The sequence below is a fragment of the Canis lupus genome, chromosome 20 (genome assembly GCF_003254725.2).
Source record: "Canis lupus dingo isolate Sandy chromosome 20, ASM325472v2, whole genome shotgun sequence".
NCBI classification, from domain to species: domain Eukaryota; kingdom Metazoa; phylum Chordata; class Mammalia; order Carnivora; family Canidae; genus Canis; species Canis lupus.
Genome location: NC_064262.1, coordinates 6,223,453 through 6,241,603, shown reverse-complemented (window position 1 = coordinate 6,241,603; position 18,151 = coordinate 6,223,453). Strand labels below are relative to the sequence as shown.

The 18,151-nt window shown below is 43.4% G+C and overlaps 2 protein-coding genes across 3 annotated transcripts in view; one reads left to right on the top strand and one right to left on the bottom strand.

Moving 5' to 3' along the window:
- TSEN2 (tRNA splicing endonuclease subunit 2) overlaps positions 1–10,056 on the top strand; it is a 58,679-nt gene extending 48,623 nt beyond the window's left edge. The window contains exon 13 of one of the 2 annotated variants that reach the window (XR_007404062.1): positions 9,918–10,056. The gene's annotated coding sequence lies outside the window, so the exon portion shown is untranslated. Of the gene's footprint in view, position 1; positions 1,644–9,917 lie in introns of those variants that run through there. The other variant, XR_007404064.1, reaches the window with a different exon arrangement.
- MKRN2OS (MKRN2 opposite strand) lies at positions 8,850–15,512 on the bottom strand. The gene is made up of 4 exons (XM_025449510.3): positions 15,215–15,512; positions 11,653–11,702; positions 10,039–10,201; positions 8,850–9,240 (listed from the first exon to the last, which is right to left on the bottom strand). Exons 1-4 carry the CDS (start codon positions 15,430–15,432, stop codon positions 9,000–9,002), a joined length of 672 nt encoding a protein of 223 aa, XP_025305295.1. The 5' UTR covers positions 15,433–15,512; the 3' UTR covers positions 8,850–8,999.
- Positions 15,513–18,151: the final 2,639 nt, after the last annotated feature.

The window sequence follows — 18,151 nt, the reverse complement described above, 5'->3', positions numbered from 1 at the left end:
GTGCAAAGGAGCCCAGCAGGCTGTCATTGCGTGAGTGTTGGTAAGGACTAGACGGTGCCCAGGGCTACACCAGAAGATGAGCTGAAGAGGCACGTGGGCTACACCAGAAGATGAGCTGAAGAGGCGCGTTCTGGGGGTTGCAGGGAGAACCCTTCTACCTCACAAGCTGGTGCCAATGCTGAATCTCCTCATCCTTCAGTTAGCATTTAGCTGGTATGATGAAAGAAACTTAATGGGAGGCTGCTAGGGTCATAATTCTGCAAAACTGAGCAACATTGCCATCTATTGGTGTTATTTCAGTGTGGGTTAGAGTTTGTAGGGTGGTACTGTGAATTTTAGGAGAGGGAAATCTGTAGCCTCCTGATGTGAAAGAAGAAATAGCCTGAATACTGCTGTTGTCACCCCCAGCCTTAGGGGCTGGGGACCATCAAAGGTTTGTTTGAAAATCAAGGGGTATAACCCTGAGAAAGCATGAAATTGACGTTTCTGATATTAACCAGTTTTATTTTATCTGAGTTTTATGACATTATTTCCTTTCCATATTTGAATGGCAATGCAAGCAAAATCTTTATTTTCTCCTTTATCTTCTCTGATGATGGCAAATCAGTGACCCACTTGCAGCACATCCCAGGTACCATTGGTTGCTTTCAGGTTGCCAGGTGGCCCAGGGGTTAAGGGCAGGGCCCCTGCTGTCAAACCTAGGTCTGATCTCTGATGTTCCCACTGTGTGACTTTGGGCAAGTCATTTCCTCAGTGTCCCTTTTCTTCTGTAAAATGGGCACATTGCTAGTACCTACCTCACAAGGTGGTCTTAAGGATTAAAAGGGAAGAAAGATTAAGAAGTTTATTCAAGTGTGGAATCCTTGATGATACTCATTAAATGCAGCTGCTCTGATTATCAATAATGGGGTAAACAATTAGGTTGAGATGAGCACTGGATGTTGTATATATATGTTGGCAAATTGAATTTAAATAATTTTTTTTAAACTAGACAGGAAAAGTAGAGTCCTAAAATAGTGTGTTAAGAGAATAGGGACAAATTGGAATATTCCCCAAACTCAGCATTTTTTCATCTTTACCCTGTGATATCTTTATGATTTCTTGAACACCACAGAATAGTAGTCATGATTCTGTTTAGAGTGGTATCATAGTCTGGGTGGGAAGTTTCCTTTTTCTTTAAAGTACCTGAACTTATAGATGCAAACAGATTAGATGCCATGTATCTTTTTTTCCACTGAAGTTACCAAGTGCTGAAATGTTACCCAAATGTTTCTTTGGAAACAGGCTTTAAGAGTCTGTAGCAAGTCTTCTAAGTGTCTTTTATGAATAAATTAATGAATTATTGGTTCCTTCAAGATGGATTCGGTTTTTGAAATTAGACCTCATTTATGTGGTGCCATAGCTGGGGAGTAAGATTAGGTATGCTAGTATATCACATTTGGGCAAAAACAAAGTGAATTCTGGAGGCAGTTTCCAGAGAGGAATGATGAAATGTTTTGCTCTTTGGCTATTTAAAGCTCAGTGATCATTTGGATATACAAATTCTGATGTGGTTGTTAAAAGCCACCTCATTTCTTTATAATTACTCATCCCAGTTGTCCCCTTCCTCCCCCTGAAGATATTAAAGAAAGAAGTCGACCTTTCATTGTGTTCTTACTGAATTCTGCATTTAAAGTAGCCACGGGGGCAAGATGGCTGAAGAGTAGGGTCCCCAAATCACCTGTCCCCACCAAATTACCTAGATAACCTTCAAATCATCCTGAAAATCTACGAATTCGGCCTGAGATTTAAAGAGAGAACAGCTGGAACGCTACAGTGAGAAGAGTTCGCGCTTCTATCAAGGTAGGAAGACGGGGAAAAAGAAATAAAGAAACGAAAGGCCTCCAAGGGGGAGGGGCCCCGCGAGGAGCCGGGCTGAGGCCGGGGCGAGTGTCCCCAGGACAGGAGAGCCCCGTCCCGGAGGAGCAGGAGCTGCACCGACCTTCCCGAGCGGAAAGGGGCTCGCGGGGAGTTGGAGCAGGACCCAGGAGGGCGGGGATGCCCTCGGGCTCCGGGGGACACTAACAGACACCTGCGCCCCGGGAGAGTGCGCCGAGCTCCCTAAGGGCTGCAGCGCGCACGGCGGGACCCGGAGCAGCTCAGGGGGCTCGGGGGCGGCTCCGCGGAGGGGGCCGGGAGCGCGAATCCAACAGCGCAGGCCCCGGAGCACAGGGCGCCGGGACACAGCCCAGGATCCGGCCTCCCCCGGGACAGGCAGAGGCCGGGAGGGCCCAGGACAGCGAGGACGCTCCTGCCCCGAGCTGAGGCAGATCAGCGGCCCCGCCCCGGAGCCTCCAGGCCCTGCAGACGGAGAGCTCCGGAGCTACTGCGGGGGCTGACTCCAGGGCTCCAGAGCTGGCCCCGCCACTGCGGTTGTTCCTCCTGCGGCCTCACGGGGTAAACAACCCCCACTGAGCCCTGCACCAGGCAGGGGCACAGCAGCTCCCCCAAGTGCTAACACCTGAAAATCAGCACAACCGGCCCCTCCCCCAGAAGACCAGCTAGACTGACTGACAACTTCCAGGGGAAGCCAAGGGACTTAAAGTACACAGAATCAGAAGATACCCCCCCGTGGTTTTTTGTTTGTTTGTTTGTTTGTGTTTATTTGTTTTTGCTTTTTGATTTGTTTGCTTCCCCCACCCCTTTTTTTCCTTTCTTTCTTTTTCTTTTTTTCTTCTCTTTTTTCCTTTTTTCTTCCTTTTTTCTTTTTTTCTCTTTTCTTTCCTTTTTTCTCTCTCTCTTTTTCTCCTTTTCCCAATACAACTTGTTTTTGGCCACTCTGCACTGAGCAAAATGACTAGAAGGAAAACCTCACCTCAAAAGAAAGAATCAGAAACAGTCCTCTCTCCCACACAGTTACAAAATCTGGATTACAATTCAATGTCAGAAAGCCAATTCAGAAGCACTATTATACAGCTACTGGTGGCTCTAGAAAAAAGCATAAAGGACTCAAGAGACTTCATGACTGCAGAATTTAGATCCAATCAGGCAGAAATAAAAATCAATTGAATGAGATGCAATCCAAACTAGAAGTCCTAACGACGAGGGTTAACGAGGTGGAAGAACGAGTGAGTGACATAGAAGACAAGTTGATGGCAAAGAGGGAAACTGAGGAAAAAAGAGACAAAAGACCATGAAGATAGATTAAGGGAAATAAACGACAGCCTGAGGAAGAAAAACCTACATTTAATTGGGGTTCCTGAGGGCACTGAAAGGGACAGAGGGCCAGAATATGTATTTGAACAAATCATAGCTGAAAACTTTCCTAACCTGGGAAGGGAAACAGGCATTCAGATCCAGGAAATAGAGAGATCCCCCCTAAAATCAATAAAAACCGTTCAACACCTCGACATTTAATAGTTAAGCTTGCAAATTCCAAAGATAAAGAGAAGATCCTTAAAGCAGCAAGAGACAAGAAATCCCTGACTTTTATGGGGAGGAATATTAGGGTAACAGCAGACCTCTCCACAGAGACCTGGCAGGCCAGAAAGGGCTGGCAGGATATATTCAGGGTCCTAAATGAGAAGAACATGCAACCAAGAATACTTTATCCAGCAAGGCTCTCATTCAAAATGGAAGGAGAGATAAAGAGCTTCCAAGACAGGCAGCAACTAAAAGAATAGGTGACCTCCAAACCAGCTCTGCAAGAAATTTTAAGGGGGACTCTTAAAATTCCCCTTTAAGAAGAAGTTCAGTGGAACAATCCACAAAAACAAGTACTGAATAGATATGATGACACTAAACTCAGATCTTTCAATAGTAACTCTGAACGTGAACGGGCTTAGTGACCCCATCAAAAGGCGCAGGGTTTCAGACTGGATAAAAAAGCAGGACCCATCTATTTGCTGTCTACAAGAGACTCATTTTAGACAGAAGGACACCTACAGCCTGAAAATAAAAGGTTGGAGAACCATTTATCATTCTAATGGTCCTCAAAAGAAAGCAGGGGTAGCCATCCTTATATCAGATAAACTAAAATTTACCCCGAAGACTGTAGTGAGAGATGAAGAGGGACACTATATCATACTTAAAGGATCTATCCAACAAGAGGACTTAACAATCCTCAATATATATGCCCCGAATGTGGGAGCTGCCAAATATATCAATTAATAACCAAAGTGAAGAAATACTTAGATATTAATACACTTATACTTGGTGACTTCAATCTAGCTCTTTCTATAGTCGGTAGGTCTTCTAAGCACAACATCTCCAAAGAAACGAGAGCTTTAAATGATACACTGGACCAGATGGATTTCACAGATATCTACAGAACTTTACATCCAAACTCAACTGAATACACATTCTTCTCAAGTGCACATGGAACTTTCTCCAGAATAGACCACATACTGGGTCACAAATCGGGTCTGAACCGATACCAAAAGATTGGGATCGTCCCCTGCATATTCTCAGACCATAATGCCTTGAAATTAGAACTAAATCACAACAAGAAGTTTGGAAGGACCTCAAACATGTGGAGGTTAAGGACCATCCTGCTAAAAGATGAAAGGGTCAACCAGGAAATTAAGGAAGAATTAAAAAGATTCATGGAAACTAATGAGAATGAAGATACAACCATTCAAAATCTTTGGGATGCAGCAAAAGCAGTCCTGAGGGGGAAATACAATACAAGCATCCATTCAAAAACTGGAAAGAACTCAAATACAAAAGCTAACCTTACACATAAAGGAGCTAGAGAAAAAACAGCAAATAGATCCTATACCCAGCAGAAGAAGAGAGTTAATAAAGATTCGAGCAGAACTCAACGAAATCGAGACCAGAAGAACTGTGGAACAGATCAACAGAACCAGGAGTTGGTTCTTTGAAAGAATTAATAAGTCAGCCATTAGCCAGCCTTATTAAAAAGAAGAGAGAGAAGACTCACATTAATAAAATCATGAATGAGAAAGGAGAGATCACTACCAACACCAAGGAAATACAAACGATTTTAAAAACATATTATGAACAGCTATACGCCAATAAATTAGGCAATCTAGAAGAAATGGATGCATTCCTGGAAAGCCACAAACTACCAAAACTGGAACAGGAAGAAACAGAAAACCTGAACAGGCCAATAACCAGGGAGGAAATTGAAGCAGTCATCAAAAACCTCCCAAGACACAAGAGTCCAGGGCCAGATGGCTTCCCAGGGGAATTCTATCAAACATTTAAAGAAGAAACCATACCTATTCTACTAAAGCTGTTTGGAAAGATAGAAAGAGATGGAGTACTTTCAAATTCGTTCTATGAGGCCAGCATCACCTTAATTCCAAAACCAGACAAAGACCCCACCAAAAAGGAGAATTACAGACCAATATCCCTGATGAACATGGATGCAAAAATTCTCAACAAGATACTAGCCAATAGGATCCAACAGCACTTTAAGAAAATTATTCACCATAACCAAGTAGGATTTATCCCCGGGACACAAGGCTGGTTCAACACTCGTAAAACAATCAGTGTGATTCATCATATCAGAAAGAGAAAAACCAAGAACCATATGATCCTCTCATTAGATGCAGAGAAAGCATTTGACAAAATACAGCATCCATTCCTGATCAAAACTCTTCAGAGTGTAGGGATAGAGGGAACATTCCTCGACATCTTAAAAGCCATCTACGAAAAGCCCACAGCAAATATCATTCTCAATGGGGAAGCACTGGGAGCCTTTCCCCTAAGATCAGGAACAAGACAGGGATGTCCACTCTCACCACTGCTATTCAACATAGTACTGGAAGTCCTAGCCTCAGCAATCAGACAACAAAAAGACATTAAAGTTATTCAAATTGGCAAAGGAGAAGTCAAACTCTCCCTCTTTGCCGATGACATGATACTCTACATAGAAAACCCAAAAGCCTCCACCCCAAGATTGCTAGAACTCATACAGCAATTTGGTAGCGTGGCAGGATACAAAATCAATGCCCAGAAATCAGTGGCATTTCTATACACTAACAATGAGACTGAAGAAAGAGAAATTAAGGAGTCAATCCCATTTACAATCGCACCCAAAAGCATAAGATACCTAGGAATAAACCTAACCAAAGAGGTAAAGGATCTATACCCTAAAAACTATAGAACACTTCTAAAAGAAACTGAGGATGACACAAAGAGATGGAAAAATATTCCATGCTCATGGATTGGCAGAATTAATATTGTGAAAATGTCAATGTTACCCAGGGCAATTTACACGTTTAATGCAATCCCTATCAAAATACCATGGACTTTCTTCAGAGAGTTAGAACAAATTATTTTAAGATTTCTGTGGAATCAGAAAAGACCCCAAATAGCCAGGGGAATTTTAAAAAAGAAAACCATATCTGGGGGCATCACAATGCCAGATTTCAGGTTGTACTACAAAGCTGTGGTCATCAAGACAGTGTGGTACTGGCACAAAAACAGACACATAGATCAATGGAACAGAATAGAGAGCCCAGAGCACTCTGTGCTCAGAAGTGGACCCTGAACTTTATGGCCAACTAATATTCGATAAAGGAGGAAAGACTATCCACTGGAAGAAAGACAGTCTCTTCAATAGATGGTGCTGGGAAAATTGGACATCCACATGCAGAAGAATGAAACTAGACCACTCTCTTTCACCATACACAAAGATAAACTCAAAATGGATGAAAGATCTAAATGTGAGACAAGAGTCCATCAAAATCCTAGAAGAGAACACAGGCAACACCCTTTGTGAACTCAGCCACAGTAACTTCTTGCAAGATACATCCACGAAGGCAAAAGAAACAAAAGCAAAAATGAACTATTGGGACTTCATCAGGATAAGAAGCTTTTGCACAGCAAAGGATACAGTCAACAAAACTAAAAGACAACCTACAGAATGGGAGAAGATATTTGCAAATGACGTATCAGATAAAGGGCTAGTTTCCAAGATCTATAAAGAACTTATTAAACTCAACAGCAAAGAAACAAACAATCCAATCATGAAATGGGCAAAAGACATGAAGAGAAATCTCACAGAGGAAGACATAGACATGGCCAACATGCACATAAGAAAATGCTCTGCATCACTTGCCATCAGGGAAATACAAATCAAAACCACAATGAGATACCACCTCACACCAGTGAGAATGGGGAAAATGATGCGGAGAAAAGGGAACCCTCTTACACTGTTGGTGGGAATGTGAACTGGTGCAGCCACTCTGGAAAACTGTGGAGGTTCCTCAAAGAGTTAAAAATAGACCTGCCCTACGACCCAGCAGTTGCACTGTTGGGGATTTACCCCAAAGATACAGATGCAATGAAACGCCGGGACACCTGCACCCCGATGTTTCTAGCAGCAATGTCCACAATAGCCAAATTGTGGAAGGAGCCTCGGTGTCCATCGAAAGATGAATGGATAAAGAAGATGTGGTTTATGTATACAATGGAATATTACTCAGCCATTAGAAATGACAAATACCCACCATTTGCTTCAACATAGATGGAACTGGAAGGTATTATGCTGAGTGAAGTCAATCGGAGGACAAACATATGTTCTTATTCATTTGGGGAATATAAATAATAGTGAAAGGGAATATAAGGGAAGGGAGAAGAAATGTGTGGGAAATATCAGAAAGGGAGACAGAACATAAAGACTCCTAACTGGGAAACGAACTAGGGGTGGTGGAAGGGGAGGAGGGAGGGGGGTGGCGGTGAATGGGTGATGGGCACTGAGGGGGGCACTTGACGGGATGAGCACTGGGTGTTATTCTGTATGTTGATAAATTGAACACCAATAAGAATACTTTGTTTCATAAAAAAATAAAAAAATAAATAAAGTAGCCAGGGCAGGGGCGCAGGCTGGCTCAGTCAGAAGAGCATGCAGCTCTTGATCTCAGAGTTATGAGTTTGAGCCCCGTGCTGGCTGTAGAAATTAAATAAATAGTTTAAAAAATAAACAAATACAGTAGGCAGGGGATGTACTTAGCCTTGGTCAACTCAACACCCCAGGCTCCTCAAGTCAGGTCAGGTAAAATGAGATGGAAGCAGATTAACTTAAGGAATTGCCATCCACTTTGCATATAGTCTCAGAAAGGAAGTGGAGCCCATTTCCTAACTTAGATTCTGAAACTTACTGACTTTCTTTCTTTCTTTTTCTTTTTCTTTCCCTTCCTCCCTCCCTCACATCTTTTCTTTTTTCCTTCTTTCACTATTACTGTCAAAAGGTTACAATGTGCCTTTTATTTTTTAGATTTTTTTAGATATTTATTTGAGAGAGAGCATACAAGATGGGGGCAGGGGCAGAGGCAGTGGGAGAAGCCAGCTCCTCACTGACCAGGGAGCCTGATGTAGGGCTAGAGCCCAGGACCCTGAGAGCATGACCCGAGCCCAAGGCAGACACTTAACCGAATGAGCCACTCAGGCACCCTTGAGACACAATTTATGAATTCCCCTGATTGTTTTTATTTAAAAAGCACATGGTGGGGCGCCTAGGTGGCTCAGTAGGTTGAATGTCTGCCTTGGGCTCAGGTCCTGATCTCAGGGTCCTGGGCTCCAGCCCCACATCTGGCTCTGTGCTCAGCAGGGAGTCAGCTTCTCCCTCTCCCTCCCTGTCTCTCTCCTTTCTCTCTCAAATAAATAAATAAAATCTAAATAAATAGTGTTTCTCTCACCTTTCTACAAATCCCCACTTTCTGGGTTCACATGGAAAGGTGAATTTGTTCGACTTTAATTATAGGAATAATTTTCATTGTTCTGTGAATAAAAGATGCTGCCACTTTTTTTTTTTTTGATGCTGCCACTTTATGCTGTAACAAGGAACCTCAGTTTTTAAAAACTAAACCATTATGAGGATAATTTAGTTGTAATGCATATAAGTTTTAAAACCCAGGGCAATTTTTATTAATTCCATAAATACTTATGCTGCAGTAAATAGAAATATGCTTAAAAGAAAGCTGTTAACACTGTGTTTAACTGAACACACGTAGAAATCCCTTGTAGCCACTAAAGATGCTGTCCTTCACTCAACACAAACCACTCCCCTCAGGAGAGTTGGTCTCTTCATCAGGGTGGTCGGTCACGTAGAAGCCACGCTCCTCTATCGCCCGGTAGAGTGTGATGTACTTGGAGGCCTTCCTGGTCCTTGGAACTACATACTTCTCCGTGAACTCACCTTTGTCCAGTTGCTGCTTGCCTTCTGTGGTCAGAATGCAGTTAATGAATGTGAGGGTGTAACTGTAGCAGTTGTGATGGTCTTCTTGATACCTTACAAAACAAGGATGTTGAGAAGGGAAGGCTTATGCTTAAAACTGCTCGAGCACAGGCCATCAAGCTGCCAAGGGACTTGCAGAGTTGAAATCGGGCTCTTAGCACATTGGCTATGCCGGCCCCCTTGACGACGGATCTCCCAGGGGTGCAGTTCTAAGGGATACTTGGCAGCTTGGGCTATTTCTATCTGCGACTTAAGTAGGATAGGAGTGGACTCGCCTAGACATTCAGAGCCGTGACAAGTTGTACAGAAACTGCCAACAGGGGGAACTGACATTCTAGAAATGGAATTCCATTTCTAAGTTTTAGGGTATCCCAGTGTCTAAACCTATTGTAAGGAAGCCTCAAAATGATTAGGTCCACAAGTATACTATATTATCAAAAGTGTTGAGGAAGCAAGAAATTGAGAAATTTCAAAATTGCTAAATCAAAAAAAAATGTTAGGTATTTTTACATTTTAAACATCTTTTAAAAATTTTAAGGGAATATAATATGGCCTTTGCTGTACATATTAAATGTTAAGTATGTAAAAATATCTAATCAAATAGCTAGAGTAGTAAGCTGTCCTTTCAGTTCAGTTCTTAAAATACTGTGACTCTGTTGTGTAAATATTTTCTGGCTCACCTCTGCAGAAAACCCAAAGTAATTCAACCCCTGTTTCAACTTTGTTACAGGTACTACCATCTTGGTACAGGATCAATATGAACTAAACACGGCTTAAGAGTGCTCTGAGCTGGGGTCACACCCGTGTGGTGAACGAAGGCCAAGGAACAGGTAGTCTCTGCAGCCCCATACCTCTGGGGCAGCCAGGCCCCGGTGCTGGAGAAGTCTTCCAGGTACTTGTCCCACTGATCCATCAGTCCAAACATGCCAGGCTGCAGTAATGGGATGCTCACACTCTGCTCCCATCCTGCTTCATCTCGCTGGACACCGTACATGGTGTAATTATACACAATTCCTGCAACGAAAACTAGAGTCATGCTGAAGTTTAATGGAAAATGCACCTCTGTGATAAGAGGAGGTCAGAAAATGAGAGTAGCCACTGTAGTAACTTTACATAAAGTTCTCCAGATTGTACGTTCTGATTACTGTCAAACATTAAGAGATCACGAGAGGCCCTGGACTCCCCTCCAGGATCAAGCAGGGGAGGCAGCCACTCACCTGACAGATTTAGATGGAGTCTTGCCTAGAGTCTGGAAGGGTCAGGGGTATTGGAGCCCCTGCCTTCCCTGCCCTCAGTAAATCATTTCTTTCAGGGAAGCCCAGTTCTTGCTCCCCCTGCTCTTTAGCACCATGAAGTTGCCCCCGGGAAATGGAGACAATAATTGAGCCAAGGATCATCCTCTCCAAAAGTTTTCTGGGTACAAGTGGGTCTATCTTGTTTCCTTAAATCAGCAGTAATTTCCACTGAGATAATGGGTCATAAATTTGACAACTCATGTGGGTAAATGTGAGTCCAAAAACCTAGTCCTGGGTTTCTGTTCACTAGTCAGTTTCTCCTGCCTTGAGTGGATACAGAAAGGCCGAATTCAGACTTCACCTGGGAGGCCTGTGATCACAGCCTCCCCCTGCCCAGCCTTGCTCTAACCCCCAGGCCCACACCTCCCTGTGACTGGGGTGCCAGGCCCTCTGCCTGCAGACCAAATGTTCTGGTTTCGGGGCTTCCAGGCTGTACCCTCAGAGCTAACTGTGGCTAAAGGAACTGCTTTGTTTAAATGTACACTTTTTTTTAAAGTGTACAACAGTGGGCCCCACCACATGCTCAGGTGCTCTATCCTCTGATATATCCCTGAGACCCCTGCGCAGTCCCTAGAGACCCCAGTGGCAGTGGGCTGGGTCCAGATTCTGGTTCCAACACAAGAAATCATGGATACTACAACCTCTCCAGACTTCTGTTTGTTCATTTCTTAAAAACCCAACAAAACAGGACGCCTGGGTAGCTCAGTAGTTGAGAGTCTACCTTTAGACTCAGGGCATGATCCCGGGGTCCTGGGATTGAGTCACTCATCGGGCTCCCTGCAGGGAAGCCTGCTTCTCCCTCTGCCTGTGTCTCTGCCTCTCTTTCTGTATCTCTCATGAATAAATAAATAAAACCTTAAAAAAAAAAAAAAGAAAAGAAATCAGACTTGCGATACTCTTGGCTGAGAAAACATTAAAGAGCTTTGAAATACTTAGTATTATCAGTGCTAAGTTGCTGTCAAGTATTTCTCTTTTGCAGAGTAGCATTGCCCACCATTTAGTGTGGTAGGAGAACCCAGGGAAAAGAGGAATTCCCTAAATAAATGTTGTCATCATCACTTTTTCTCTGGAAACACCACTCTCCCCTAACTAGGTATTGTGGGGACTTTTTCACTTAAAAAAAAAAAAAAAAAAGAGAGAGAGAGAGAAAGGCAGTGACAGTGCACTCACCATTTGTGTTGGTTATTCCAACGTGAAGATCAGACCTTCCATCATACTCCCTGAAAGAAACGTGAAGAGTCCAAACCAAAAACTGGTTGAGCCAAGAGTACCTTTGAGGTAGAAAATACTCCCCTGATCCCCTACCTGGATTTTCTTGCCCCCCTTCTCCGTCCCCTGCCATTTCAAAAAGTCGTGTGTGCTGGGAGGCCAGCCTTGCTGGAGCATAGAGTCAGCTTAACTCTCGGCTCCCCAGCAGAGGGGCACACCTGAAGGTCAGTTGTTGAAGGAGCTCCTCATTCTTTCCTTCTTATAGGTGAGGTTACAGCCTGTTCATCAGGCTGACTGGGGAAAGGATCCTGAGTGCATCTCAGTGGACCTCTACCATCAAAACTAAAGTTGTGTCTTTTGGTCTTTGTAGCCCGCTGCCACACCCACTTTTCCTAGACAGCCCTTGTTTCCTGAAATTACTCTTTACCTGAGACCGTTCATTAAATCTGTGACTCCTTGGGCAGCCTGGGTGGCTCAGCGGTTTAGCGCCACCTTCAGCCCAGGGCGTGATCCTGGAGACCTGGGATGGAGTCCTACGTCCTAGGGTTCCCCGCATGGAGCCTGCTTCTCCCTCTGCCTGTGTCTCTGCCTCTTTTTCTGTGTCTCTCATGAATAAATAAATAAAATCTTTTAAAAATAAAAAATAAAATAAATAAATCTGTGACTCCATATGATTTAACCTTCATATACAATTCCAGGCCATCACTTCCTAGCGAGTCATTTTTTCTCTCTAATCTCAGTTTCCTCATCTGTAAAATGGGAACATCATAAACACCACCCCCACCCCCACCCCCACCAGCAAGCTGGTTGGACGAATAAAATGCCTGTTGAGTGCCTGCCACATACAGATGTCGAATAAATCAGAGGTAATCATTAAAGGATGAAGCTCCTTCATCATACTGCAGGTTCCTCATGAAAGCAAGCAGTTCCAAGCTTTAAAATGACCAAGAACACAAACAGCGGTCCCACCTTCAGTGTGATCCCCCTGGCCATCTTGTTGCAGCCACTCTGAGTGTTTTGAGACCCCATGGGTTCAGAGGCTGAGAATGAAACTGAGCAAAACTACAGGTCTGACTGTGCAACACTGCACTTACTGTGTGATCTACCCAAAGATCACTGCTGAGCACAACACTGCACTTTGTCTCCTGCCTGAATCCCAGGTGTTCCTTCCCTCCCCCTGTCCTTCATTGGTTTCCCAGTCCTGCACAGATGTTTACTGGGGTATAAACTGTGGGCCTTTGAAGTGAAGGGCTAGTGGCACAACAGGAAATAAGACTGACGAGTCTGTACCCTCTTGGAGTTTGCTCATTTCCGCAGAAGACTTAGTTTAACAAGTTTTTAATAGCTAAGTGCTCCTAGGGAGCAAAATATAGAATGTCACAGAAACATGTCCTAGCATCAGGGCCATTCCTGTCCCATACAACACCTTTGTATAAGTTAAGAAAAAGTGCCCCTTCTTCCTGCAGATGCAGTTCTGCCCAGAGTGTTTGGCTTGGCAAGTGTAGTGCAGACTGAGTTTCAAGACCCAAAACCACCTTGGCCAGGCAGCTTTATGCAGTCCACAACCTACACAACCCTATGTGGCAGCCCTAAGAGATCTTAACCCAGTTTGATGAGAACCTCAGTGATTCCTTTGGGTTATTGCAGGTTCTCTCTTACAAAGTAGGTGAAACTGTCTCAAGGTGAGTTGTGGGAGTCCGTCCTGAGGTTTTGGAATTTGGATGAAAGGGAAAGGAACAGTTTGGAATTTGGCCTCAGAAGGTCTGGTGGGCAGGGGACTACTTAGGGTTCTGCAGATCCCGGCCTAAGGGGATGGGAGGATGCCAGGGCATACAACCTGTTTCAACATCACCACACAAGGCCAGGCCCATCAGTATTGCTACCACATCATAGAATAAATAAATGCTTATTAGGGGACAACCTGAAAGCCTATCATGTTCTAGAGAGCAGGGCTGTGGCTCCATCACAGTGCCATCCCTAGCATTTCTCACACAGAGCTGCTAAGTAAGGATTGTTGAATGAACCAAAGTTATGGGGAATAAATTCTGAATTTTAATCACTTCATTCAAAAGCTTTTGGGATCCAGCAGGTAATACTCCAAGTCAGTATGAATGAAGGGCTCTTACCAAACATTTTGGGCTTCATCATTCATATGAGAGAAATAAAGTTTCTGCCAGTTGCGTTCTGAACTGAGTATAAGAATAGGATGGAAAGGACAATGTTGGCTCAACATCATGACTGGTGCCTGGGCCAGGTTTTTCTCCCTTAACACTGAACCTCACCACACTGCAAGGTCAGCAGTACCCTCATTTTGCAGATGAGGAACAGAGACTCTGGGTGGGCTGGAGCTGAACTGGGAGAGGAATTGGGGGCTTTGTGGCACTGTTCTCTCTGCACCCTGCGTCATCCAGGGAGGGTCAGGCATGAGGTACCCTGCACACTTTGGTTCATTTCACCCATGTAAAGACAGGAAGAAAATCAATTAAGGAAGTTAGTAAGCAGAGAAGTGAATAGACAACTCCAATTGTCTTATTCCAAACCAGTGCTCTTGAGGGTACATGGGAATTGAGAGGGTAGATTTCAAAGAGGCCAGGAGGTCTCAGCACTAGGTCACAATGATGCTTATGACCATACTTCCTAAAGCACATGCCATCATTCCGTAGTGTCCCATGCTCTCACACCTGGCTCACACTGGGCCACTTCTAATTCCATTTGTAAACTCCACAGGAGGCACAGTCCTTTCTTTTGATTACTGAAATCTTTCTTAAAGTCAGGTGGTATCCACAACTGAGGTAGACCCCCTCTGGTCTGCAATTTAATTCATCCCCATGCAGAATAGTCTATACATAGTCTTTCTTCAGGCTTTGTACATTGTACCTCTTTGTCACAGAAGTTACAGACTAACTCGCAGTAAAGAAATTATTTTGATTAGAGTAACTACTGGGTCATTTTCCCAGTTAGCCTCTTAGCACAAAATTTATAGGTAAAAAAAATCTCCAAGCTATCAGTTTTCCTCTCTTAAGATTGTATAAGCAGGTTTGACCTTCCCTTATTCATATAGTCTTGCACTTCTCACTCTAGGAAAGTACGTACACCATCTATCTTTATGAAATAAAGAGACCTACATTTTAGGATTTAATGCCCAAACACTGGCAAGATTATCCACCAAACCTCACACTGTGTAGCACACATTAGAAAAAGTTTTCGGGGTGTCTGGGTAGCTTGATGGGCTAAGCGTCCAATTCTTGGTTTCCACTCAGAGTCATGGGATCTCATGGGGCTGTGTCTGCCGGTCTGCCCCGCAATGGGCTCTGCGGCTCGGCAGGGAGTCTGCTGGAAATTCTCTCTTTCCTTCTCCCTCTGTCCCTCCCCGCAGCCGTCCACCCCCCAACCTGCGCTCGCGCACTCTCTCTCTCTCTCTCTCTAAAATAAATAAATCTTTAAAGAAAAAGTTTTAGTGGCTACAACACAGAAGGAAAAGTTTACAGAATCACTTAATATAACACTCAGAAAAACACTGTACCTAAGAAACGTCCCTTGAGTTGGTCTAAGGAGGAATGAACATTTTTCTTGATGCCCGTTGGTAAACGGATTGCAGATGCTGACAGGTGCTTCCTCCAGCTTCCTCGAGCCCATGACCTGCTGGCAAAGGGGGCAGCACTGGGGCACACTGAAGCTGTAGATGTATTTCTTACAGTGGTTGAATTTAATTAATGGCTTTCCAGCCTCTATACGCTGCATGGTTTTCCTATCCTGGGCAACCAGGAGCCGTTTCCCAAGACTTCCTTTTCCTCTTTCCCTGGCTAGCAAATGTACACCTCCCGAGTAACCTGATCAACAATGATGTCATTCTGATTGACGGCTTCAGAAGCCAAACCCAAGAGGATTAACCAGTAACCAGACCGCCCCATAAACTGGTGTTTTAAAGAGCTAGTTTTCATCTGTGCTCCCTTACAAAGTTTCTTCCCAGCCTTCCACACTTTGCAACCACCAACACACAGCTCCTACTCATCCTTTAAGCACTACTTTTCTATGAAACCTTCCTTCGCTTCCTTGAGTGTTGCCTTGTACTGGCAGGAGTGGATTCCTGCTTTTACTAGGGTTCTGATATTTGATTAGTCATTAGTCTGTGAACTTCTTGAAGTTAGGACCCACATTTATTTCTGTGTTTCTAGAATAGGTAATGTTGTTTTGTTGTTGGATAAATACATGAAATCCTTGGAGGCTATTTTCTTTTGATGTTTCATATTGCAGAAGTAATGTTGCTCATAAAAAATTAACAACACAGTTAGAAATAAGGATAGTGGTTGCTCTAGGTGAGGGTGGGAGGGAGAGCGCAGGAGGCAGTTTCTGTGGTCTGGGGCTGCTCTGATTTATTATCAAGGGGTTGAGTGTATTAGAGTATTCAGTTTGTGGAAATTCATCAAACTGGACTTTTCACTACATGCTCAATTTTAAAATAATTTTCAGAAACTGCAAAAAAGGTCAGAAAAAAAAGTCATGTCCCCAGTTCCTCCATAAAATTTTCCCACTCACCAAATCCTGTTCCCTGAGAAAACTAATGGTAAGGTAAATGAATATTTCCACATAATTTTTCAAATCCCAGTGTCGTGGTATCAGTAAACTGAAATCACCATTTACTGGTTTGAAATGTGTTTATTTCTCTCATCTTGGAAATTTTTCTACAATATTAGGACTATAGGTCCAGCTCATCCTTTCAGATGATTGCCTAGGAATCCACAGTTTGGTTGCACCACACTTTTTTTTTTTTTTTAAGTAATCACGACACTCAACATGGGGCTCAAACTCACAACCCTGAAATCAAGAGTTGTATACGTTTCTTTTTAAGATTTTATTTATTTATTCATGAGAGAGACACAGAAAGAGGCAGAGACATAGGCAGAGGGAGAAGCAGATTCCCCATGGGGAGCCTGATGTGGGACTTAATCCCAGGACCCTGGGATCACGCCCTGAGCCAAAGGCAAACACTCAACCACTGCGTCCCTTATATGTGCTTTTGACTGAGCCAGACAGGCACCCCTGTACCATGCATGCTTTATTTAACTAATCCCCTATTGATGCCTATAGTTCCAGAGAAAGCCAAGAGTAACGGGAAGACCTGTGGGTATCATGGCAGGTATAATTACTTCAGAAAAGTGTTTCACAGCATGCATTTAAATAAATTACAGTGTGGTGAAATATAGAAAAATGTGTGTTAAGTATTAATATGAAAATGATCATCAGGGCAGCCCAGGTGGCTCAGTGGTTTAGTGCTGCCTTCAGCTTAGGGCGTCATCCTGGAGTCCCTGGATTGAGTCCCACGTCGGTCCCACTACGTGGAGCCTGCTTCTCCCTCTGCCTGTGTCTCTGCCTCTCTCTGTGTGTGTCTCTTGTGAATTGATAAATAAAATCTTTAAAAAAGAAAAGAAAAGAAAATGATCATCAGACTCATAGAACTAGAAAAAACCTTAGAAATCATTTCAACCACCTTCTTCTGTTACAGTAAAGGCAGACAGGCTATAGCTAAATGCCCAGCCTGGGTAACCAAGGTCTGAGATTGTTCATTATTAATATAAACCACGCAGCTATTGTTTGATTATTTGAGTGACCCAAGTTATTTTCAACTGAGAATATATTCATCTTCGTGACACCAATACCAAGAGGTATGGGTTTTGTTTTGTTTTTTAAGATTTTATTGATCTATTCATGAGAAACACAGAGAGAGAGGCAGAGACACAGGCAGAAGGAGAAGCAGGCTCCCCGCAGGGAGTCTGATGTGGGACTTGATCCCAGGGTCCTGGGATCACGACCTGAGCCAAAGGCAGATGCTCAACCACTGAGCCACTAGGTGCGCCCCAGAGGCATTTTTAATCTTATGAAAAGGAAGTGAGGCATCATGCCTTGATAAACATTTTTAATACACTAGCATTCTCTTTTATTAAAACACACACACACACACACACACACACACAGGCATCTTCAGCCACCTAGCTGGCTCAGTTGGTACAGCCTATGACCCTTGATCTTGGGGTTGTGAGTTTGAGCCCTGTGTTGGGTGTAGAGATTACTTAAAACTAAATTTAAAAACATTTAAAAGGGGCACCTGGGTGGCTCAGTGGTTGAGCATCTGCCTTTGGTTCAGGGCATGATTCCAGGGTCCTGGGATCGAGTCCCACAACAGGCTCCCCACGGGAAGCTTGCTTCTTCCTCTGCCTATGTCTCTGCCTCTCTCTGTGTTTCCCATGAATAAATAAATAAAATCTTAAGTAAATAAAAAAAATAAAACACAGGCATCTTAAATCCTTTTTTTAACCTTATTTTCTCTATTCCTAAAAATCTTCTTATGGTAAAAATAAAACATAGATACAGATGATTACATAAAACAAATGTATGGTTTAGTGAATTATTTTACTGTGAACCCCTTGTAAGTATCACTCAAGTCAAGAACGAAAATTTTCCT